General features: G+C 55.4%; 2 protein-coding genes across 12 annotated transcripts; one reads left to right on the forward strand and one right to left on the reverse strand.

Moving 5' to 3' along the window:
• The first annotated feature begins 1,525 nt into the window (after positions 1-1,525).
• RASD1 (ras related dexamethasone induced 1) lies at positions 1,526-3,533 on the forward strand. Of its 2 annotated transcripts, none has more exons than XM_074885760.1 (2): positions 1,526-1,912; positions 2,171-3,533. In XM_074885760.1, the coding sequence occupies exons 1-2, from the start codon at positions 1,627-1,629 to the stop codon at positions 2,719-2,721; spliced, it is 837 nt and encodes a 278-aa protein (XP_074741861.1). In that variant the 5' UTR covers positions 1,526-1,626; the 3' UTR covers positions 2,722-3,533. The 2 variants fall into 2 exon arrangements, with proteins under 2 accessions (XP_074741861.1, XP_074741862.1); XM_074885761.1 differs by having other exon boundaries at positions 2,242-2,668.
• Positions 3,534-3,960: 427 nt separating this feature from the next.
• On the reverse strand, positions 3,961-10,252 carry MED9 (mediator complex subunit 9). 10 transcript variants are annotated; one of them, XM_074885767.1, is made up of 6 exons: positions 9,023-9,875; positions 8,414-8,566; positions 8,081-8,320; positions 7,731-7,963; positions 7,368-7,623; positions 3,961-6,215 (listed from the first exon to the last, which is right to left on the reverse strand). In XM_074885767.1, the coding sequence occupies exons 4-6, from the start codon at positions 7,927-7,929 to the stop codon at positions 5,999-6,001; spliced, it is 672 nt and encodes a 223-aa protein (XP_074741868.1). In that variant the 5' UTR covers positions 7,930-7,963; positions 8,081-8,320; positions 8,414-8,566; positions 9,023-9,875; the 3' UTR covers positions 3,961-5,998. The 10 variants fall into 10 exon arrangements, with proteins under 10 accessions (XP_074741868.1, XP_074741866.1, XP_074741865.1 ...); XM_074885765.1 differs by having other exon boundaries at positions 8,056-8,320; XM_074885764.1 differs by lacking the exon at positions 9,023-9,875 and adding an exon at positions 9,887-10,010 and having other exon boundaries at positions 7,731-8,320.
• Positions 10,253-24,350: the final 14,098 nt, after the last annotated feature.

A 24,350-nucleotide genomic window follows, 5' to 3' on the forward strand; every position in this document is an offset into this window, starting at 1 on the left:
GCTCCAGCAAGACTCAGCACCCAGCAAGATCAAGCCCTACGAGCATCCCTGCTGCCTGCATCCCTGTGAGCATCCTTCCTCCTCCTCCTCCGGGCAGCCCCTCCCGGCCTCACAGAAGCTGCAGGGCCCCGTACAGCGGCTCATGTCCCCCCGGCCGAGCTTCCCCAGCCCTGTCCGGGGGAGTACTGCAGGTGCCCTGCCTGCCCTGCCTGCCCTGCCCGCGCTGCCCGACCCACCGGCCGCTCCCTCGCCTGCCCCCTGGCGGGGGAGTTGGCGCTGCAGCAGCTCTGGGCTGGGGCTGAGCTGGGCTGAGCTGGGCTGGGGTCGGGTCCGAGCTGGGCTGGTCTTGGGCTGGGGTCGAGTCGGAGCTGGGGATGAGCTGGGCTGGGGTTAGGGTCGGAGCTGGGGTCGTGTCGGAGCTGGGCTGGGGTTGGAGCTGGGCCGGGCTGGGGTCGGGGTTAGGCTGGGGCTGGGCTGGGCTGGGGTCGGGGCTGGGGCTAGGGGGGAGCAGCCCTGCCCAGCCCTCCTTCAAAGGGGCACCGCGCCGCCCCCAGCCCCGGCGGGACGGCGATTTCTCTGCACTGCCGCCCCCTGCTCCTGCACCCACCGGAGCGGGGCTTTTCTCCGCTCTCTCTGCGGGGCAGGTGCCTGCACACCCGCTTCTGAACCGGGAGCAAGTGTAAAACGGAGCAAAAGCACTTCGGGGAGCGGGCTGGGACCCCCCGGCACCCCCCGTCCCGGGTCCCTGCGGCCGGCAACGGGGGTCCCGCTGGGGGTGACCCCACTGCGGGGCGTGCGGAGCCTGGGGAGCCCTAAACCGGCTGCAGGGAGCGGGAACCGAGCTGCGAACAGGACGGATACAAGGCACCGGGACCCCGGGCTGAGCTGCAAAGGGGGTCGGCTTGTAAAAGGGACCGGGAGTGAGAACCGGGCTGTGCAGCACCGGGAGTTTAAACGGGGCTCCAAATGGGACCGGGCTGTGCAGCACCGGGAGTGAGAACGGGGCTGCGAACGGGACCGGGCTGTGCAGCACCGGGAGTTTAAACGGGGCTGCGAACGGGACCGGGCTGTGCAGCACCGGGAGTGAGAACGGGGCTGCGAACGGGACCGGGCTGTGCAGCACCGGGAGTTTAAACGGGGCTCCAAATGGGACCGGGCTGTGCAGCACCGGGAGTGAGAACGGGGCTGCGAACGGGACCGGGCTGTGCAGCACCGGGAGCCCGAACTGGGATCCGAACTGGGCCGGGCTGTGCAGCACCGGGAGCCCGAACCGGGCTCCAAACGGGACCGGGCTGTGCAGCACCGGGAGCCCGAACCGGGCTCCAAACGGGGCCGGTCTGCGCAGCACCGGGAGTGAACGGGGCTGCGAACGGGGCCGCGTTGCGCCCCCCGGGAGGCCGGTCCGGGCGCGGAGCCCCGCACTGACTCAGCCGCCGCCGCCCCGGGCCGTGACGCGCCGAGGGGCGGTCGCTGCCGCCTCCATATAACGCGGCGGCGGCGGCCGTGCCGAGCTCACATCGGCCTTTCCTGCGAGGGGAGAGGGGCTGAGCGGCCGGGCTGACATCGCCTTCCTCCTCCTCCTCCTCCTCGTTCCTCTCACCGCAAGCTGCCCTTTTGCTGGCTTCAATGAAACTGGCAGCGATGATCAAGAAGATGTGTCCCAGCGAGGCCGAGCTGAGCATCCCCGCCAAGAACTGCTACCGCATGGTCATCCTGGGCTCCTCCAAGGTGGGCAAGACGGCCATCGTCTCGCGCTTCCTCACCGGCCGCTTCGAGGAGCAATACACCCCCACCATCGAGGACTTCCACCGCAAGTTCTACAGCATCCGCGGTGAAGTCTACCAGCTCGACATCCTGGACACGTCGGGCAACCACCCCTTCCCAGCCATGCGCCGCCTCTCCATCCTCACAGGTACTTGGCTGGGGAGCACCAGGAGGAAAGCGGGGGGTTCCCTTGCTAGATTTCAGGTGTTCTTGCCCAGTTTGGGGATGTTTCTCCAGTCCTGGGAGGAGGGAGGTGGGATTTTTGTGTGTGCATGGGGTGGAGAGGAGGATGCAGGACCCAGGTGCTGCCTAGTCCATCCCTCCCCAAGTCTCTATATGGCTCAGGCAGCAGATCTTGGGGTGTCCCCATCCCTGCAACCATCTAATGTTCCCTCTTTGTCTCCAGGAGATGTGTTCATCCTCGTCTTCAGCCTGGACAACCGGGACTCCTTTGAGGAAGTGCAGCGCCTGAAGCAGCAAATCCTGGAGACCAAGTCGTGCCTGAAGAACAAAACCAAGGAGAACATAGAGGTGCCCCTGGTCATCTGTGGCAACAAGGGCGACCGGGACTTTTACCGGGAGGTGCAACCCCGGGAGATCGAGCAGCTGGTGGGAGGGGACCCCAAAAAATGCGCCTACTTCGAGATCTCAGCCAAGAAGAACAGCAGCCTGGACCAGATGTTCCAGGCGCTCTTCGCCATGGCCAAGCTGCCCAGCGAGATGAGCCCCGACCTGCACCGCAAAGTCTCGGTCCAATACTGTGACATCCTGCACAAGAAGGCGCTGAAAGGCAAAAAGCTGCTGAAAGAGGGGGGCCGGGGCAGCACGGAGGAGGCGTACGGCATCGTGGCCCCCTTTGCCCGGCGACCCAGCGTCCACAGCGACCTCATGTACATCCGGGAGAAAGCCATCGGCGGCGGGCACGGCAAGGAGAAGGACCGCTGCGTGATCAGCTAGGAACCCCCGCTCGCCCCGCGACGGGAAGGAAGGAAGGAAGGAAGGAAAGAAGGGAGGGGGGAAAGATGCTCATTTCCGAATTGACTTTGGGCAGGCAGGAGGGTGGGCAAGCGCCCACTTGGGCAGAGAGAAGGGGGGGGGTCGCCTCTTCCTCAGCCTCCCTCCTCCCGAGGGGATTGATTTCATCAGCTCCCTCCCACCCTGGTGTGAATTTTGGGAGCGAGGGATGCGAAAGGGGAGGCTTTGGAGGGCAGGAGGGGGGTGCTGCTGGGACCAGGTTCCTCTGGGCAGAGAGACAGGGAAAGGGTGAGCTGCCAGGTGGGAGGATGAGTGTGGAGGGTACGGACTTTGGTGTTTCTTTCCCTCCCAAACCACCCAGCCTCGGGCACTGCCTTCAAGAGGGAGGGCAGAGGCCTGCCAGCACCTGCCTGGGGCTTCGGGGTTGGTTTTTGTGTTGTTTTGTGTTGTTTTTTTTAAACTTGAGAAGCTGTGCACGGACTCTGGCTCTGTGTCGTGTGTTCGTCTGTGTCTGCAAAACACGTGCAGAAGACACTCCTAAGCTGTTGCAAAGACATTGCAGAGTTACAGCCCCGATGGACCAAAAAACTGACTCTTGTTTACATTTGTCTTGTCTGATTTGCAAGATTTGGGGAGGGCAGGGGGCATGGGAAGGGTTTTTTAAATAATAATAGGCACTTTATGTAGGTATTGTTTGTCATTGACATGAACAAAAAAATCTTCAAGTGTTTCTACCGTGGGTGAAACTTGATGTTTTATTTTTTCTACAAATTAATAAAATCTTTTTAAAACGACACCTGGGGGTTTGCCTTTGCTTCCTCACCCTGCCCTGTAGCAAAACCAAATCCTGTTAAACCGAGTCCTGAGCCCAGCTCTGAGGTGCTTAAAACCAGCCTCTCCACTCAATCCTTTTATTACCCCATTTTCTCCGACTCCCAGTGCAAAGGTTTCTGACTCTGCAAGCGGCCGATTTCTTGCCACACGGGGTAACGAGGGGCCACGCACAGTTAGTTACTCAAACGGGTCACAGAGCCAGGACTCTTTCCTCACTTCACTAACGCCAAGTGACGATCCTGCCAGCCCCATGGCACGCCAGGCATTGGCATGTCATTCACTGCAGAAACCCAACAAACTGACATCACTTCATTATAAAGAGCTGATTGTGTTTCGAGCTTTTTCCTGATTAACTAAGCACACTTTAATGATGTCAACAAAGAGTGATTCACTTGAGCCCCGTCTGGGATATTGTTTTTATTTTGCAATATGAGTAGAGGAAGTACTTTGCTCAAAAGGTCACCTTTGCATCTGATATTTTTTAATCTCTTCCTAATAACAAGTCACAGTAACCATTGCTAGAAGTGAAAAAGAAAAGGGAAAGCTCTTCCAGGAACAGCTCTCCCTGGCTCCAGCTTCTGTTTGGGTTCATTTTCAGCCCCCGTTCCCCCCTCAAGCAGCAGAACAAACCTACGTTTAATACATATTAATGGCAAAAAAATTCTGTCAAAGCCACAAAACTAAGGTGGGTGAGTGAGACTGCAAACCAAACCGCTTCAGTTTCATTTGAAACTTGGATCCAAGTTGACAGAGTTAACTTGTTCCTGTGCTAAGTGCCAGACATCTCTTTGGAAACATGTTGTTTCTTCCAGCTCCGCATATGCCCCGATTTCACAGGAACAGCAACTGGCAAAAAAAGGGAAACCACCATCCAGGCATGAAACACAAGAATTTATTGACCTGGGACAGGCAATGGCTGGCAGAAAGGTAATTTCAGTAATAAAGAGCGTACATTGTGCTTTGTTTATCTTGGTGTTCTGCTTTACTCGGAGTTTACACACTGGCACCTTTCCAGAGTACTAGTGAAGTACTCCAGCAGGGACAGAGTAATCTCTCAGCTACAGGTGAGTTGCAACCACCCCAGCTCCCAACGAGCAGAATTACTTGCCTTTTGGTTTAGGAAAGGAAAGCCCTTCCCAAACAGACCTCGTGTCTCCTCTTCCGAAGCCATGAGTGCTGCCCGCCCTCAGATGCTGGTTCTCAACCTGTATTTCACTAGTTGGTTTCTCACCTCTTCCACTACTGACCTGCACCATCACCCAGCATAATTCAGAGAACCACGAGGTTCAAGGTCCCGTCCCACCTTCGTTAGCTGGCGAGATGTGGTGCTGCTTACCAGGGTGTCGTCTGCCACCGTAACAGCTGACAGCAGGACAGAGGGCAGGGAGCCCTGGGACCCGTCTAAATGTGACACAACATTCAAGAGCTTTCCATCAGCTGCTGGCAAATGTTCAAGCCACTCAAATGCTTGTGTTTGTGGGAAGCCCCTGGAGCACTCCGGATGTGGAACTGACCCGTCCTGTTGAGCCTGACTTCTGTCATGTATGGAATAACTAAAAGCTCTTGTCATTTATGCCCTTTGTTTGGATTCTGCTTGCCCTTCCTCTGCTTTAAAAACAAGATGCCTAATGTACTGCCTACAAGCTGCACTCGCCCAAGGAGACTTAGGCACCCAAAACCTACTGAAATCCACTCCCCTGGCAGTCTCTCATTCTCCCAAAAAAGCCACGTAGAGACACAGGAGCTGGGCCCAGGCTACACACATCCTCTGTGCTCCACAGTCCTGCCCCTGCTCAGCCCACATCCACTCATTGATTACACAAGAGGGGCAGTTTGGAATTTCTAAATCTTTACTCAACTCAGACACAGCCATCGCTTGTTTAAAAAGAGAGAAATACAAAAGTAATTGAAAGCAATCATTCCTCTTTCGACACACACAGGCTGGAAAGTGCCCCAGAGACCCTTTCCAGGAGCAAGGCCAAACAGCTCATGCTTCCCTCTATGCTCCCTTTTGAAGTCTGGCCACTTTTAAGTGAAAAACATTGCAGAAAATGCCTCCTTTTTCTTGCTGAAGTTAACCAGCAGGTACTTTGACCCTTAGCCAGGAGAAAACATAATGTCTCCTGCTGGCTTGAATGTAAAAAAACAACCCCACCCCACCCCAAGAGAAAACAGAAAGGATGCATATATAAATGCACAGCCCTACAGCAGATCAAAGTGGACGTACCGCTGTAATCGTCACAAGTGAAGCACACAGTGTTCTGGTTCAGTGTCACAGGCCTGTGATCCACACAGACACAACTTCAGAGCAATGCAACCAAAAAAAGCATAAAAGAAAGAAAAAGTAAACTTCTGCCACCTTTTTCTCTCCTGTTCAGCTGGAAGAGGATGTAGCTCAGACCCAGAGAGCAGAGCTGTGCCCTTCCTACTCCTTGGGGATTTCAAACATGCAAAGGCTCTTGTACTTCTGCAGCAGCTCGTTTTTGGTCCGGACCTGCTCCCGCAGGTTCTGCAGCTGCTGCTGCTGCTGCTCTGGGCTCACACCGATGCCGGGCATGGAGCTGATCAGCTTCCTCATCTCCTGGAACTTGTTCTTGAGCTCATTCAGCACCTGGTGAACATCCTGGCTGTCCTTGTCCATGCTGCAGAGGAGAGAAAATGGGAGACACTCTTCAGTTCTCCTACTGGAAAGTGAACAACCTGCTGGGGTGACTGTCATTTCCAGTGCAACCAGAGTTTAAACTGGAACTCAGTGGGAAACTTTTACTCTTGGTACCTAACTACACACACCTAATTCACCTATCCCAATAAAATGGACACAGATAGACAACACAGACTGGGTAGCCTCTGGAGCAAACTGGTTTCCTGCTAATTTCCAGCACATAATCCAGTTACCTGAGGACCCATCAATCAGATTAGGAGCTTGTCTGCAGCTTTAAAACATTACCACGGAGCAGGCTAAGTTCTCCCTCTGTTTGAACTCCGTATCTCTCTTTGGGGAAGGTAAGATTACAAATGTTTGTTGTGTGTAGGCACCTGAAAGAAAAGATCTCAGTCTCGCCCATGACCTGTGACTGCTGTAATACACAAAATCAATGCAGTCAAACAGCTTGACAGTTGAAAATAGAAACTCTTCCCCAAAGTATCAGAGAGTATCCAATGGCAGAGAAAACAGTACTTTGGAGCTTTAAAACGACTCTCTGGGGATACACACCTAATAAAAGAGAAGCAACAGCTTTTTTTTTTTTTTTTTTTTTTTTTTTTTTTTTAAGAGCAGCACAGTTGGTTTTGCAGCCAGCTCTGTGCTTTTCAAGGTTCAGTGTTGTCTGAGGCAGCGTTTGCCCTCAAACCCTCATTAGTATCTACCGCGGCTTTGTTAGCACCAGCGAGAAGTTTTACGGATTTCAGGCAAAAGCGAGTCCCTGCTTCCAGGGCGCCTGTTAATAACGAGAGCAGGATTCTAATGGTCTTGGAAAACTGGGAGCCTGTTCAATAGCCAGACCTAAAAATAAATCTGCTTGGCATGACCAGGGCAGAGAGGTGCTCGATTATAACTTTGGGGAATCATGACATGACTGAGAGCAAAACTTTTAACCAGATGGTCGCCGTTCATTTCAAAAGCCTGTTGGAACAAAATATTCATTACTCCCTTCTAAATAAACCTGCAGCTGGTACTATAACATATGCCCATTATGCAGGCATCCATGGTCAGGTCAGCAGTGGAAAAATACAGGCATACACACAACCCCATGGCATGTCTGGGGAAGGATGGGTTGACATTGCCTTTCACCCACCATAGCTGCAGGCTGGCTTTGAGAGCGATGTCCTCCCTGCTCCAGGTCTCCCCAAGTCTTGTTCCCTTCCCCACACATAAAGAACTGACAGCTGCCTGTCCAGCTGGTTGATCCAAAGGAATAATTATTTCAGGTTGTTGGGTTGGGGTTTTTTTTGGTGGGTGGTTTTCCTGCTGGATCAAACCACTGAAGCGACTCCCTCTTGGAGGGCACGGACAGGCAGGGGTGAGGAGGTGCGGGAGGAGAACGCAGCTGCCTGCAGTAACACAGGATTCAACACAATGTCTGACCACGGCCTGTGCTGATGGACTATGCACAAGACCTGCCTTAAGGCAGAGTGTTCTTTACACCAGCACAACCCACCACTCATGGAGCCATACGCTGGGACCTCAGCAGCAATGCTGTTTGACTGTACAAGGTTGAAAATATCAGCAAGCCCTGCTTGGGAAAACTTTCTCCGGACCCAAACAACAGGAAAGAGCACACGTCCTTGAATGTAAGCAAATTTACACGATACATCCTCGCTCCCGAGCACAGAGTCACCTTGGAGATGTGTCTTCATGGCTGAGTCAGTGTCAAAACAGCAGGGCTGGGCTCTGCGAATAGCGGCAGTGTTAAAGGAGACTACATTTGCCATCTGTCAGGGACATGAGGCAACGCATCCCACAGCTTGCCTCTGTGGTCCTACCTGTCTGCAGCACTGCTCAGCGTACCTACGTCTGCTCAAGCCGCCCAGGAAATTCCACGTGCGAAGCTGAGGGAGATAGCTGGGTAGTGGGAGTGGGTGGCTCAGTGGGACCGGGCACAAGATATCCCAGGGACTGTCATCTGTGGGTCACCGTGACCTGCTCGGTGACATACAGGAATCTGGGAGGTCCTGGCCCATGGCTACTTCCCACTTTGGTTATGTACATGCACACACCTGGCAATGGCCTCAGATTCCCTTCTGTGGTCTGGAAAGATTGGGCAGAATCAAGGTCAGGGGCAACTGCCCACCCCCAGCACAATGGGGAAACTGAGGGAAATCAGAGAGTTTGCATTCTCACGCCCGTTCTCTATCCAGACCGGTGTGTCAGGAGGTATTCAGTCTTTCCTTGCCATGGCTCAGGCTGCAGAGCGATTAAGGGTGAACTCCTCTCACTTTTCAGATGTGCCTGATGCAAGCGAAACATCAGCAGGACCCAAACCAGCCTCAGCTCCTAAATAAGTGCACAGGGAAAGGCCCACAACCAGTAACAAGGGAATTCATGCTTCCCACACCCTCTGCCTCACCCCGCAGTGTGCCCTGGTGAGAGCACAGAGCTGGCCTCGATGGATTTTCATGGCAGGGCCATGCCCCTGCTGGGACCTCAGACAAGCACCTCTGAAGGGGTTATCCTGGGCCAGAAACATCGAAGTTCTCAGGACCCTTGTACAGTATCTTTTACACCTACAGTACTTATCTTGAACTGGGAAGAGAACAATTTAATCCATATCACTGCAGAAGCCATTCTCCTTTTTACAACACCAAACACCCCAGAAACAGGCTGCATTCCTGCCCCAGCACTGCCTGTACCTTCTGAGGCTGCTATCAGCCAAACAGTACAGTTACCTGGAGCAATAACCCAGCACAAGTACAACACTCCTGTTCCTGGGTTAATGGTGGGGCAGCGTACCTGGGTTGTGGGAGGACCCGCAGCGCCTGGTGACCCAAACACCACCCAGGTACTGGTGTGACTCAGAGTGGAAGTGAGCTTGGGGCTGTGCCAGGTCCCTCTGACACTCTTCCCAGAAACTCCAGCTGGGAGAAGAAGGGCAAAGGAGTTGCTGCGAGGTTGAAGAACATCACTGGAAGGTGACCTTATTGCCCTGCTACACATCTGGGGCACCCTGAGGATGTTGGCGGTTGGACAGCATAATTAGAAGGAGGGTCCCATTGTCCTGCTCCCCTTCCAGGGCACCCCAGGGATGTTGAGAGCTGGAGGACATCATTAGAGGGGGATCCCACTGCCCCACTCCCTGTCCAGGGCACCCTGAGGATGCTGAGCATGGGAAAGCATTGTTAAAGGGGGGACCCCATAACCCTGCTCCCCATCCAGGGCATGTCTGAGAATGCTGGGGGTGGGAGAGCATCATTCAAGTGGGGGCCCCCATTGCCCTGTTCCCCATCCAGGGCACCCCAGGGATGTTGGGAGCTGGAGAACATCACTAGAAGGGGATCCTAGTGCACCAGTCCTTGTCCAGGGCATCCCTGAGGATGTTTGAGCTAGGAAAGCATCGTTAAACGGGGAACCCCATAGCCCCACTCCCTGTCCAGCCCATCCCGAGGATGCTGGGAGAGCATCATTCGAGGCCCCGGGGACCCCACAGCCCCGCTCCCCAACCAGGGCACCCCGAGGATGCTGGGGGTCAGCCAGGATCGTTAGAGGGGGGTGGCCGGAGCAGGGACGAGGTGCCAGGGCCGGTGCAGGGCAGCTCCTGCGATGCGGAGCCCGGTGCCGGCGGGGCGGGGGGAGGCCGGTGGCCGAGGCCGCCGTTACCATTTGATGATGTCGTGGACGAGCGGCAGGAAGGAGAACTCCTCCTGCGCCGGCGGCTGCGGCGGCGGCTTCTGCTCGGCGGGAGGCTCGGGCGGCGGCGGCTCCTCGGCAGCGCGGGCAGCGGAGCCCCCCGAGGCCATGGCGGAGCCCGGCCGGCGGCCCCGGCGCCGCGCAGTGACGGAGCGGAGCGGGGCGGAGCTCGGAACCACCGCCCCGCCCCGCCAGCAGCCTGCGCCCGCCTGGGCTCAGGCCTGGGCCTGGGACCGGGCCTGCACCGGGCCATGGCTTGGGCCTTTCCTTGAGCATGGGTCTGGGCCTGGGCCTGGGCCGGAGTCTGAAGTGGGCCTTTTCCTCAGCTTGGGTTTGGGCTTGGGCCTAGGCCTGAGCCTGTGCTGGGGTCTTGTACTTTCCCTGAACTTGGGCTTGGGCCTGGGACTGGGCCCAGAACCAGAACCGGGCCTACGCTGGGGCCTGGACTGGGCCTTTCGCTGGGCCTGGGCCTGTGCCGAGATCTGGACTGGGCCGTTCCTCGAGCTTGGGCCTGGGCCTGGGTCTGGGTCTGGGTCTGAATTGGGCCTTTTCCTGAGCTTGGGCTTGGGTCTGGGCCTGGAACCAGGCCTGTGCCAGGGCCTGGACTGGACCTTTCTCAGTGCCTGGGCCTGTACCAAGGTCTGGGCCTGGGCCATTCCTCGAACTTGGGCCTGGGCCTGGGTCTGGGTCAGAACTGGGTCTTTTCCTGAGCTTGGGCTTGGGTCTAGGGCCTGGGTCTGAGCCTGCATCGGGGCCTGAGTCTGGGCCAGGCCCATATCTGGGTCTGACCTGGGGTTGGGGCTGGGGCTTGGCCTGAGCTGGGGCCGGGACAGGGGCTGGGCCTGAGCCTGAGCTTGGGCTGTACTCCTGTGACCTCCCAGCAGTCCCCCCTCCCACCAGGCCCCGCACACCCCGCTGGCGCATCACCCTGTGCAGGACCGAGCTCCGTGCGGGAGCTGGGAGGTGAGAGGAAGGCCAGAGGGCGGGGTCCTGCACCCCAAGGGCAGGGTGAGGAGAAGGGACCCCCCGAACCATCCCATGGTAGCTCCCAGCCCTGCGGTGTGCTCAGATCGGTGTCACAAAGCTGCGTGCATCCCTCCCTTTCGAGCCAAATCTTAGGGGAAAAATTGCATTATTCTGTGTTAATAACCACAGCAGGGTTTCGCTGTCTCAGATCCCAGCTTTCCGACGTGGTTTTTCATTACTTGGTGTCCTTAGTTTGACTTTAATGCAACTGGGGACAATATGTCGAGGGGGCTGAGTGACGGGGACATGGTCTTTGTCATGGCTTAAAGACGGATGCTTACGCGGGACCGGGCTTTCTGCCCGAGGGAGGAAACACGGCTGACATCAGTCGGAGGGAAAGCAAGCTGGAGCGTTGGCTGAGAGCCTGGGCTGGAAACTGGAGGAATCTGGAGGAAGAAAGACAGAAATCTGGTGTCAGGGCTGGGAGGGGGGGAAGAAATGGGGGTCTGGCATGACTGACCTGCGGGTGGAAGAGATGGCTCGAGATGGCGTGTGGCTGAGGCTGGGATATTGGACAATAATGTCCCTCTGCACCAAACGGCCTCAGAGTTTGCTTCAGCAAACTGCTGCCGCTGTGTTTCAACCCCTCTATCGGCACAAAGGATCGCAGCGCTAATAATACCAGCCACAGCCGTGAGTTTTCCTTCCTGAGTTGGCTTAGAGAAAATGCATAATTTAATTTTTCATTTGAAATAGGCCCCCTCTGCTCAACAGTTATGGGCTGAGGATGACTGGGAAGGCAATTTTCTTTTTTAAACCAATTTCTTTCGAAAAGCAAACAGGGCCTATTTATATATCAAATGAGAACGCTGGTAACCATTTAAACGCGAGGAGTATTGACTGTTTGCTCTAAATATAGCAGATGCAATCGCTCACTTTGTTCCTACTGTCAGGAATAGATCCCGGCTCGGGCGCTGATGCTGGAATGTACGAAGGAGCTTGGGGGGGGCCAGGTCTTGCTGAGCAGATCCCTGCGGGGAGGCTGGTGGTATTTATGGTCCTTGACTGAGCCAAGCAGGAGGTACAGGATGCTGCGTCCTTCGCATGGGGCTGAGCCGAGAGGTTCATTTCTGTCACTTTTTATGAGCTGTTTCTAAAGTAGGACTTGATTCAGGCTCCGTGGGGGTCACTTTCCTCTGTACTGTGCTGGTTTTAACTCTCCCCTTGACTTTATGGAGAAGGGCAGCTAATTGCTAGGCTGCTGGACGCCTGCCTTTGTTGGGTGAGTCAGTGAGTTAGGGCAGGTGACAACATGCAGATACCATTCAGCCGTTAGCTAAAGCGCTGCCAATCAGCATTTCTTTGTGCTACTCCATTCCCATTTTGGGTCATGTTTCCCCACAGCACCTGGAACATACAGCTTTATCTAGTTGGCTTCTTCCCACTGCCTGCTTCTCACCTTCCCTTTCTCATGGGAAGAGCTCTTCCAGCTCCCTCAGGTGACCCATCTCTGTCCTTTGGGGCTTGTCATGTCTTGTGGCAAGTCCAGGGGAGAGGGAGGATGTTTTACAGTAGGGTCAACCGGCTCCTCCATCACTGAAAATGCAGGTGAATTGGTCAGATGAGACTGTATTGTCACCATTTGAGTATCAACCTGTGTGAGGGGCACTGTAGAGCTGTTGTCTACACTCTATGACAGTGTGTCCATATCCCTGGTGAGGACTTCAGGGAGAGGTGAGACTCGGCTGACAGGTCTGGCAGGGAAGAAAAGAGATGCTTTTGGGCAGGCAAACAAGTGTTGACCTCTGGCGAGGAGCAGTGCTGGTGTGCCCTGATCTTCACTTGCCCTTGTGGAGCTCCAAGCTGTGAGACCCTCGTCCTCCTGGGGTGACAATTTGATGACCTGGGTTACATCCTTGTAATGTAGTTCCTAATAGATACCACCAACAACAGGGTCTTCCCCATCCACATCCCTTTGCAGTCCTGTCAGGGTCTCCATCTCGGACAGAAGGGCTGTGTTTGACCATCTGCTGGTCTCACGTGGAGCTGGTGTTGGTCTGCAGTTCTTCCTGATTTTCAGTCTGGATTTTTCTACCCACTGTCAGTTCCGCAGCAGAAGGGTTTGAATGAGCAACCTATGAAAACTCCTAGTGAGGCAGCTAAAACGTGAACAAAGATGCTTGGTGTTGAATGAAAAGAATAATTTCCCCCTGGATTTGGTAATAAACCTGAAGTACAAATGATCAACCTGTTCCTCACATTTGATTGTGGCTCTTTGTATAATTCACTTGCTGGACAGCCAGTTTCTGAAATGTGCAAATATCTCCAAACCATCTGATTTCCCACATCTTAAAGCCATCATGTACACTCATTGCTCACCCAAACATTTGGTTAACCCATTATCCTTAAAACCAGCTGATCTAATAATCCGCATCCAGAGTGTCTTTTGTTATTGCCTGTTTCCTTTATGATACCTATGTTACCCTTTTTTTTCTGTCATTTCTATACAAATTGCACCTCTTGTCTGCTTCCAAAGGTAATTTTTGAGGGATTTACCCTATTATTTAATTCAGCACCAGGTGACTCTGTGCCTTTCACCATTTCCTTACAGTGGCTTGATGTTTTTATATTGATGGTCTGGCATTTAACCAGGCTCTGCTTCTCACTGCCGGACCATCTGGAGCTTGTTGTGCTGTTGCCACCAGCTCTGTTATAATTTTTTACTGTGTGGCTATCACCAGGTTGAACTTTATCTCTTTCTCCTGCTCCTGCACTGCATCATCAGCCTGAATTTTCTATTTAAGTCTTGCTAAGCTGCCATGGTGGGATAAGTCTGTGTTGCTAAGTTGGGAAGGTGTTGTCAGGCTTGTGGCCACCTGGAACGGGGTGATAGGAATGAGAAGTTACAGCTCCAGCCCTTGACTGTGGTCAGCAGCACAGAAATGTTGGACTTTTTTGTTAGGTCGTGGCTGTGATCCTGCAACTGCTCAGCTTCCTGGCCAAGATCCCCCTAATTCTGACCAGATGGGAATTTGGTCTCAGGGTCTGTTCTGTCTTGAGTGCTGGTGTTGTTCAGGGACCATTTCAGGGCCCTGGTGTCCCAGGTTTTTTAGGGGGTGCTGATGGGAATGGAGGGGTCATAAGCTGAGCTTCATCCTTTGAAGCAGTGTTTTAACCAGAGAGATTTAGGCTCTGGAGATCTGGCTGCCCCCAGACAGGCAGCCCTGAACCACCACATGCTCCCAGAGCTGCTGGTGCCCCAGGAAGATCCAGTTGGTGTGAACAACCAACACCAAATGCACCCAAAGCACCCCGGTGCCTTCTGGAGCTCACCATGCTTTGGCAGAGCCACCAGCTGCTGGGGAAACTCTGCCGTGGGGAGGAGGGTCATCGTCCCACGGCCCAGGAGATGCTCTCTGGGAGCCCCGTGTACAGGACAGAGCCTGGGACAAGAGGTGACACAGGAGGTTTGGCCAAGCTGCTTGTAGCTGGGGGTTGGGTGTCAGAGCTGCAGGGCTTTGTCCTGGCCATGAAGGCCAGCGTTTCGGTGCACCGAGCCTCGGGGGAGAATGGGGACAATTCAAGGACACAGGGAGTGTTCATTGATCTCTTGATGTTCGCTGATGCCACCCCACCGCTGAGCAAAGCCAGAGGCTGGCCCAGGCTGCGTGCCACCCCGGGGGAGGCACCCAAGCCAGTGCGTGGGCAAGGGGAGCACAGAGGGCTTCTTGCGTAAGGTCAGCTACGCAGAAGCATGGATCCAGGAAAACACAGAGCTGGATCAGCCGCGGCCCCCAGCCTGGCCCCTCTCCAGCACAAGCCACTCTGAAGCTCGCTGTCGCTGTCGGGCAGCGCCATGCGTGTGGGGCATCCCGGGGTGGTGGGTCCTGGGAGCCACCGGTCCCTGCAGGGTCACAGAATCACAGAATCATCAAGGTTAGAAAAGACCTTGAAGCTCCTCCAGTCCAACCATGAACCTCACACTGACCGTTTCCAACTCCACCAGATCCCTCAGCACTGGGTCAACCCAACTCTTCAACCCCTCCAGGGATGGGGACTCCCCCCCTGCCCTGGGCAGCCCATTCCAATGCCCAACAACCCCTTCTGCAAAGAAATCCTTCCTAAGAGCCAGTCTGACCCTGCCCTGGCGCAGCTTGAGGCCATTCCCTCTTGTCCTGACGCTGGTTCCTTGGTTCAAGAGACTCATCCCCCTCTCTGCACCCTCCTTTCAGGGAGTTGTAGAGGGCCATGAGGTCTCCCCTCAGCCTCCTCTTCTCCAGACTAAACCCACCCAGTTCCCTCAGGGTCCAACCAGATCATCCCAGACCCGGGCTTGAGCCCTTCCAGCCTCAGTTTCCACACAGTGCAAAGGGGCAAAAGTCACCTCACAGGAGTAAGGCAGGAGCCTGGAGCGTGAATTTGGGGTGTCGCTGAAGAAACCTACCCCTGCAGAGGGAAGTGGCCCTGTTACCACTGGGCAGATCCAGCCCCAGATCCGTGCTGGCTCTCACCCGCAGCACGGTGACTCATCAATGTCCCTGCCATTATTTACAAACAATAAGCCACAAAACACGTGCAGCAAAACACATGAGGCAGCGGCGTTTGCGCTCTGAAGGCAATCATGGCCTCGAAGCAATGCTGCAGGAGCCTGCACTAGTGCCACTTCCCTGACCTTCTGCATGTTGGGAAGGTGATGGAGCGGGACAGCACATACGTGTGCATCCCTGGGCACACGTGTGCATCCCTGTGCGCATCCCTGTGCTTGTGCATCCGTGGGTCCCAGAGCAGCGCTGCCCTGCGCATGGGCACAGCGCGGGTTTCACCGCTCGCTCTGTTCAGAGGACAGACTTGTCAAGATAAATTTATCTGGATGCATGTAGCAGAGACTTGCTAATGGGGCCACATTAAGGGCTTTATTGAAATCCCTGCTCTCTTTCTTGGTGGAGTTCTTACTCTGCTAAAGTGGGTCAGGCTTTGTTTGTGTGTTTGTCAGGTTCCCTTCAAGTGTGGCAGGAAAAGTCATTACCTTGTTTGAGCATTTCAAAATGTTACTCTTTGGTTACTTAATGCAGGGGGAGAGGAAAAAGAGCTTTGTCTGGACTTTGTTTTGGCACCACTGAAAAGGCATCAGGTTAAGATTTTAGCCTGTCCTTTGATCGAATTGCAAATACCATTTCGCTATAATTGGCCTAATTACTGAAAACAGGCAAATTTTACATGGGCTTTGCAAGATGAGTCAGGTGTCCTTGAAGAATATAGTTTTATATGCCAGAGCAGTGGGTTTCTGGGGCAGCACTGGCGTCTTGGGAGACAACCTCTCTTGCAAATCAGGGCGCTAGGAAATGGAGAAGTCTCCAGCTTCAGCGAGAAACCATTTAATCCTTCTCCTGACATGGGGAAAGGTGCATTTCTGCTGCTGTCCCCCTTCCTGGAGCAGCCTGTCCCCTTCCTCGGCTGCGCTGGCAGCTCTCACCCATTTTGGGGACTGGCAACCCGCCGGGAGGCTCGTCATGGTCACACGTCCCCAGCCCCAATGAGCCCTGTTTGCCAAGGGTTTAATGGTTAGCCGCTAATAAACAAAGCGTATCAGAGATGTTTTGCTGACCAGGTAGCAAAACTTTCCTGGGAATTTTGCTGGCTCTTGTGGCACAAACAAAGCCAGGATGGGGTGGCATGCTTGCCTCAGATAAAGTTTTCAACGGAAAATGGCCTGAGTTTTCCTAGAGCAGGCTTCCAGCATCCCTCCAGCTCCCACTCCCTGGCTCCTGGCCACCCCTCCAACATCAGCTGGTGATCTGGTGCTCAGCTGTGTCCCATCCTGCCCAAAAGCTTTCTCACCATCCCAGCCGCATTCTGATTTTCTGAGGAGGAGTTGTTTATCGGGCTGGGATTGGTTTGGGGTTTTGGCTCCGAGCAGCTGTCGGGGAGCTGGATTTGCTTCATTCTAGCTGTGTCAAAATAAGGTTTTCAAACAATGTCAAGGGGGAAAAGAAAAACCCTCCTTGTTGTTCTGATTTGAGAAATGAGTGAAGTTGTCCTTTATGCCTTTACCCCATCGGCATTTCTCAGCCAGAAGCCTGACTTTTTCCCCCAAAGGAATATACCCAAAAGCCCAGCTCAGCAGCTGCTGCCCGGCTCGGTGACCATCGCGTTCCCATGGCTCAATCCAGCCTGGGGCCGGCTTTTTCCCATTCTACCTTGCAGATAAAGCTGAGCCCAGCCTGGCTTCTCCCACAGCAGGAGACTGGAGCATCACGTGAATCAATTCAGCCCGTAACACCATCTTCTAAACCCAGCGTGGCTCAGCCCATTTCATCATTAATCTGAATGCAAACAAATGTCATTAGAGAGGGGCATTTGGTGTTCAGATAAACCCTTGCCTGTCCTTGCTCTTACTCCTGCACCAAACCAGCCCTCCTGGTGCTGCAGGAGGCTCTTCGGATGCTCCCGCTGCGTTTTGCTCTTCCTCCACAGAAATGGCAGCTCCTGGCAAGGCTGGGCACCGCGTCTCTCCTGCCCAGGGATTACACTGGGAGCTGGCTGCCAGCCGGCCCGTTCCGGCATCTCTCAGCAACTGCAGAGATAATTGCCATAAGTCTAATTGTTCCTGCTGGATAACGAGCATTTTGCATCATCATCCCCAGCTGCCGAGAGCATCATCTGAGTTGCTATTTCAGGGGCGGAAAGCAGCTCCTCTGAGCTGGGAAAGGCTGAACCAGGCTGGATCCGGCCACCTGAAGCAAACCGCCCCGCACTGAGCCCCCCCCCCCCGAGAGCAGCAGCGGTTTGCAAGAGTGTTTTGGGATGAGGTGCGGGCCAGGGACTGTTCCCAAGGGGTAGCCTGGACACAAGGGCGTGCAAATGTGGGATCTTCAGTGTGCTGATCAAACACAGCCAAATCCCCAGGAAATCGTGTCTCCAAAGGGGCTTCTCCCACCCAGACATGACACTGTCCCTGTGGGATGCAGAGGGCTGGAGATGCACGGGCACGCACATGGGTGTGCACGCACATGGACACACACAAGCATACACACATGGCAGGCGTGTGTGCACACACACGTGTGCACACAGAGCTACACCCACGTCAGGAACCCACGGGCCCGATTCCCTGCCAACCCAGCAGACTCCTGGTCCAGCTTTCCCCTAGTGAGGGCTGCGGTTTGGACCTCTCCTTCACACAGGCGCTGGTGTCCATGAGCTCCCGAGGATGGAGGCATCTCTGAGGTCTCTCTTTTAATCCCTTTGCTAAATTTTATAACATTTTAAACTAGCTAACAGGCTCATAAACCGGGTGACTGTGGAGGGGAGCTGGCAGGTGAGCAGACAGAAGCCTCCTCCCCTTAGAAACCAAGAAATTGCCTTTACAGTGCACGGTTGCTGCTCAGTGTAATGAGCTGTGTGCGTTCTCAAACACACCACGCTGCTCTCGGTCTGGTGGTGCTCCTCATTTTGCGTGCTGCCGTTGCAGACAGCAGGGCTTGCCGCAGCCTCCCCACGCTCTGGCACAGGGTAGACCTGCTCCATGCTGGCGAGACACACGCCCCTGAGCGATGGGGTGGATGAACCAGCCACGTGGCAGAAGCCCCTGACTGGGAATTGATTTCTCCTTCACCATCAAACGCTCTGCAAGGCCCCGGAACCCAGCACCTCCCGGGCAGGGCTGAGCACAGCCGTGGCTGCTCTGACGCACGAGGCTCGTTTGGCAGCAGGAGCAAGCATTTGAGCAAGCTGAGAGCGTGGTGCTTCACTCCCTGCACCCCATCCAGCACCCAGCATGGCTGCTGGTAGTTTTACAATGCCACAGGGTGTTTGGAGCAGCCAGCCGTGGGATCCACGCTCTGCTCATGCTCACAAACATGTAGTTTTGGGGCAGCATCAGCAGAGGCTATCCATCCCATCCCATCCCATCCCATCCCATCCCATCCCATCCCATCCCATCCCATCCCATCCCATCCCATCCCATCCCATCTATCCCATCCCATCCCATCCCATCCCATCCCATCCCATCCCATCCCATCCCGCAGCTCCCAGCCCAGCCTTCAGCTCCACACCTCGCTTGCTTTTTACTTATTCTCCACAAACCATGAGGTCACAGTCGGCTCTCAAGTGCAAACCCTCTTCTCAGAGCACCTCAAATAAACCCTTGGGGCTCCTGAGGCTTGCAGAAGCTTTCAAACACCATTTTTCCCTCCCCTGCTCTGGAGGTTGCATGGCCACAGCCCAGCAGCAGGAAGGCAATGCTGGGCATCAGGGTCCATGCTCTGCTGCCTGTGCTCTGTGTCTGCAGCCAAGCTGCCCTTGCCATATCCTGCCTTGGCTGCTGGAAGGGGTTTGAGGATGTCAATGTGGCATAAAGATGTAAGGCAAAAGGGTTTTGCTGTCAGGTTGTCACTTGTGCCCTTAATATTGTGCACAAGCCCCCGGAAATGGGTTTGCAAAGGCTGCTGCTGAGCATGCCTTGGGAAAGGGTGACTTGGAGCTTGAGATAAGAGTCCTATGGGCTGGCAAGGAAAGAGAGGAAAAAATGTGTCAGGGCAAGAGAGGGGAGAGATAAGCGGCGCATCTGGGCTGAGAGCATGAAGCCGTCGGCCTTCCTGGCGCCACGGGGCTGCGGGGTGGCCGGATCCGGGCTGCAACAGCCTTGGATGGAGCTGGCTGCGTGGCAAAGCCCACTAGCCAGGAGGGTGTGGGGAGAGCTGCGTGGGAGCCCTCTGACAAAACCCTCTGGCTGCAGAGGGCAGGGAGGAGGCAGCCCTGTCCAGGGACCTGCTCCGGGGTAGGTTTTTTACTGAAATAGCCTCTGCTGCTGCCCAGAGTGGGGTTTTGGGTGGCCATGAGGGAAAGCACTGTCCTCAGAGCCAGCTGGGCCCTCGCGGCTGATTTTCCATGTTGTCTCCTAATTGCAGTTCTTCGTGTTCTCTCAAAGCAAAAGGCGTAATTAGCCAGAGGACAGGAAATGTGGGGGGCCGGGAGCAGCCTCCGGAGCTGGAGGCGAGGGGGTGGTCGCTCGAGGGTCAGGCTGTGGCTCCTGCTTTTGCAGGATCCCTTCTCCCTCCCACCAAACCAGCTGCTGGCATTTCTCCTGCCACCATCACCCTCCTTCTCCCTTGCTACACCACGTCCGCTCGGGCATCCCGGGAGGAAAAACGGGTGCTGGCAACAGCTCCTCGCTCTCATCCCACCACCACACCCCTGCAAGCACACAAACACGCTTCTCTTCTGCCAGCTCCATATTTGCAGCCACTGTATATACAGTATAATCCACCCACAGGGTATCCAGGCTGTACTTGGCTGGGAAGGACAGAACATCCTTGTGATTCGAAAGGTCAAAACAAATGTCAATACCCTGTTGGCTTGAGTCAGCAAGAATGTCAAAGCTGCCCTGGGGACGCAGGGTGCTCGGAGGGACAGTAGTGCCTGTCAGGGTATGCTGCTCCCTGCGCAACAGGCACGGAGTCCCCAAAAGCGCTCTGCTTGCTGCAGGGTCAGGCAGAGCAACTATCCATAATAATAATAATAATATTGTGGTGAGCAAACGGCTTTGTCTGCTCAGCCTGGAGGTCCCTGTACCTCCTCTCCACTCCTGGATAGCAAAGGGGTAAGCGAGTTGTGATACCCCTCCACAACATCCTCCCAGCCTCCTCCAGCTTCTGATGCTGAAACCAGGACTCTGGTGCAGATTTTCCTCCCAGGGCTCGGCTGTGGAGGCTGGTCCAGGTCCATGGGCAAAACACAGCCATTTTCTCTGGGATCTGGAGGGCAGTAAGTCCCACAGAGCCACAGGCCAGGAGCAGCTGCCCAGAGCTCAAGGCTGGAGCGGGACCAGCATCCGCCCTTGTCAGACCTCCTCCTCCTCCCCAATGGAGAGAAACTGCTGTCGCTTCGAGCAGGGCTGGGGAAAACTCGGCTTGGGTGGACAGCTGGGATTAATTTCCAAGTGACAGAGGCACTCGTGTGTCCCTTGAGCTCCTGGCCCTGTGCTTAATGATTTTTTCTGCTAATAATCTCCACTGAGCAGGCAGCAGGACATGCAGGCACTGAGCACGGGGACAAGGGGGATAGTTCAGAGCCTGATGTGGTGATGGCAGGGCCACGCTGCTGTTCCTGACATATAGACCCTTTGCATTTCTCCCCAATCCGTCCCAGCAGGAGGGCTGCCCACAAAGCCCTTGATGCCAGCAGTACCAACCCTTCTTACAATGGCCCTGTCTAATGAGAATGAAGCCTTCTTGGGGCTCAGGGGAGTTGGAGGTGAATTAGGAAATCCCTTCACGGTGGCAGGGCAGATCCTGGGAGCTGATGGCATTTTGCAGCAGGGCTTTGGAGGCTTCAGGGCTGTGCTGGGTGCAGGGAATCCATGGTATGGTCCTGCTGGGCACAGCATTCCCATGCATCTTCCCTTCCCTCTCCCTACACAGTGCAGGGAGAAGGAACAAGAGCATGTGCAAGATTCTCCAAACATGGGTTTTTGGGGAGGCCCCTGGCTCTCGTCAGCCCAGCGCTGCCGGCAAGAAGCTGTGCGGCTGGGCAGGAGCAGCGGCACGCGTTGGTCCCTGCCTGTGCCGAGGTCGGAGCTGGCAGTGCTGCCCAACCTGGCAGGGCTCTCGCGGCCCCGACCTTTCTGGCTTTGAAAACAGGACGGGAACAAGAAGCACTTTTGTTTTCAGGTCGGGAGCTGGAACGGGACCTTCGGGCTGTTCCTGGTATGTTACGGCATCCTGGCTGCCACGGGGAGGGGGGGACACCACGCTCTGACACCCTGGGCAGCCTCACTGCACCCTTGCACTGTTCCCATTTTGTCCTTCGGCGGCAGAGCCCAAAGCTGTCCCCGTCCTCTCCTGCAGCCAGGCTGGCTGGGGGTGCTCCCCCAGGGCCACCAGCAGGGACAAGCAACTCTCGTGAAGGGCCAGCCTTCAGCTGGAAACCCTGCCGGCTCTCGCTGCGGCTCACGTGCCTGGTGAGCCCCAGGGAGGTCAGGGAGTTTGTGCTGCTGCTCGATGCAAAACATGACTGTTGCCCTTGGTGAAACGAGGCACTGAACTAGAAAACCAGCATATGAGGAATGTGGGTCCCCCCACCTTGTCTCACCCCTAAAACCCAGCTTGTGGCCACCAAGCAGCCCCTGGCCAGAGACCCAGACCGTGCTGCAGGGACGCAGCCGAGGGCAGGGAGTGGCTGTGGCTTGCAGCAAGGCCATACTTATGCCCTTTGCATGGGAAAAAATGGGGTTGAGCTCAGCATCCAGCCACGAGCGGGGTTGGCTGGTCCTTACCCAGGGACATGGGGACCTTCAAGTCACAGGAATTAGGGACAATATGACCCTGCACCCCCAAAATTAGGAAGATGCCCTTGGGGAACGTCTCCCTGCACAGGGCTGGCACCGATTTGCTGCTTGGTGTACTGACCATGAGGCAAGCAGGCAGCAGATGATGAGGATATTTTTTCCTCTGGTGTAGAAAGGGCTATTTCTAGAAAAAAAAAAGGCAAATATCACATCCCAGCGATAGCCTCTGGGTACCTGGCACCTCACTGTCACCCACCGCCTGCCCCAGAGCAGCCCCAAGGACAAAAAACTCAGCGTCTCTCTGCTTTCCGGCCCTGCTCCTTATCAGCCTCCCACATCCACAAATAGAGAAATAATCTGCCTGGTTCCTGTATAAGAGATTGCGGAGCCAGCTAGTGATGAGAAATGAGACGGGCCCTGCCACGTCAGTGCACGCAGCAATTGCTGCCGGTGCGGAGGTTCCTCCAGCACGTCCCAGCAAATCCCTGGGATGTGCCCGATAACTCCCCGGGAGCCACTCCTGGGGATCGCCTGCCCCTCTCAGGTGCCAAGAGCCCATTTAATCTTGTTGAGTGATGAATTCATTCCACCTTTCGCAGGCTCAGGCTTTCTGTGGCAGCCGTCACAGCAGGGAAACACATTTTTTTTTAAAGAAAATCAAGATTCACAGGTAATCTCAGCAGCAGGGACTTGAGTTCACTAGGAAAAATAAAGCCCCCTGTGCCACAGAAAGCCAGTGTAAGGCTCTTTGTGTGTCCTGTTGTGTTTGGTCCAAAATCTCCCCAAATCTCCCCAAATCCTTCTGCTGGCAGAGCTCAGCCAGGGCAGAGTGGGGACAGGTCCCCATGGGCCAGGAGCCGCTATGGGGCTGGGAACAGGAGGGTTTGTCAAGCATGGGGCTGGGAAGGGGCTGGGGAAGGAGCAGGGACCCCCCAGGGCAGCTCAGTCCCTGTCCCCTTTGGCCACAGTGCCCCCCCTGCAGCGCAGTAACACCCAGCATCGCCTTGAACCCCCCAGCGCTGCATATTCCTGCCCCACACCTATGTTGCCCTGATCAGTCCCTTTTATTGCACTGGCATGAGGATTCACTCAGGAGCTGGGTCAGGGACTGGATCCAGCTGGAAGCATCTGCCCTGCCGAAAGTTTGTGCCCCAAATTGTCCCTGCACAGGTCCAGCAGGATCGGTGCAGCCCCAAGGTGCCACGGTGCCAGCACCCCCCTGCTCTGGGCTCTTGTTTGTGCCTGCGGGTAATATCGACCCTGTGAAAAACATCTTTGTTTTTGCTGCCTCAGGGCTGAACCGTTGCCCTCCCCAGGGATGGGTCCCTGAGGGCTGGTGGGGATTTATAGCCTGCAGTGATTTATGCTGGAGGTGAAGCGGGACAGAGTCGCAGCCGGCACCCGACATCAGGACTGTCGCAGTGTGACCTTATCTGACCATGTGGAGCAAAGCCCTGGGGACAGATAAGTGTCCCCTGAGGACAGCGGTGGCATTCACAGGATGGGTGACAGGGTGCATGTGTTCAGTCACCCATCCCAGTCCTGGAAAAAAACAGATGTGAGATTTTAAAAGGCAAATTTTTGCCTCTAGTTCAGGGGTTTGCTCCTCTGCCCCTGTCCAGGGAGGAACGTGGTGGGAGCTGGCACTGCCAGGAGGGACACCGGGTGACCCAAAGGCAATGCAAATCCGGGCGAGTGGCCAAAGATGTGATGTTTGACTCAGGGAAATAAGCTGAGTAATAAAGCAAAGCAGAGGGACTGTGAAAATAAGGGGCTACTGACTGACTGGGGCCTGGGGACACCCCACAGGCACCTCTTCTTGCACCATTGCCCTCTTCTGAGGGGGAGAGGGGAGAGGGTGAAACAAGCCCCGAGAGCCAACCCCATACCCCAACCACTTCCCCTCGGCCCTCGGCCGCCACCGCCGCCTCTGCTCCCTTCCCACCCGGCTCCTCCTTATCAGCACAGGGCTCTGAGGCCAGACCAAACAGCCGCCGCCGCACGTGGGGCAGCACGGGGAGGATTGGGACCCAGACGATTAAATAAAAGCATCTTGTCTTCTGCAGGGTGTCGAAATCCAACCCTGGGTGCCCCCAGGCAGCTCTGCTTTCCTTGCCCTCCTCCTCTCCTGGGTGAGAGGTCTGCAGTTGCTCAGCTCTGTTTACCAACCCACGGATTTTTCCC

The sequence above is a fragment of the Strix uralensis genome, chromosome 16 (genome assembly GCF_047716275.1).
Source record: "Strix uralensis isolate ZFMK-TIS-50842 chromosome 16, bStrUra1, whole genome shotgun sequence".
Lineage (NCBI taxonomy): Eukaryota > Metazoa > Chordata > Aves > Strigiformes > Strigidae > Strix > Strix uralensis.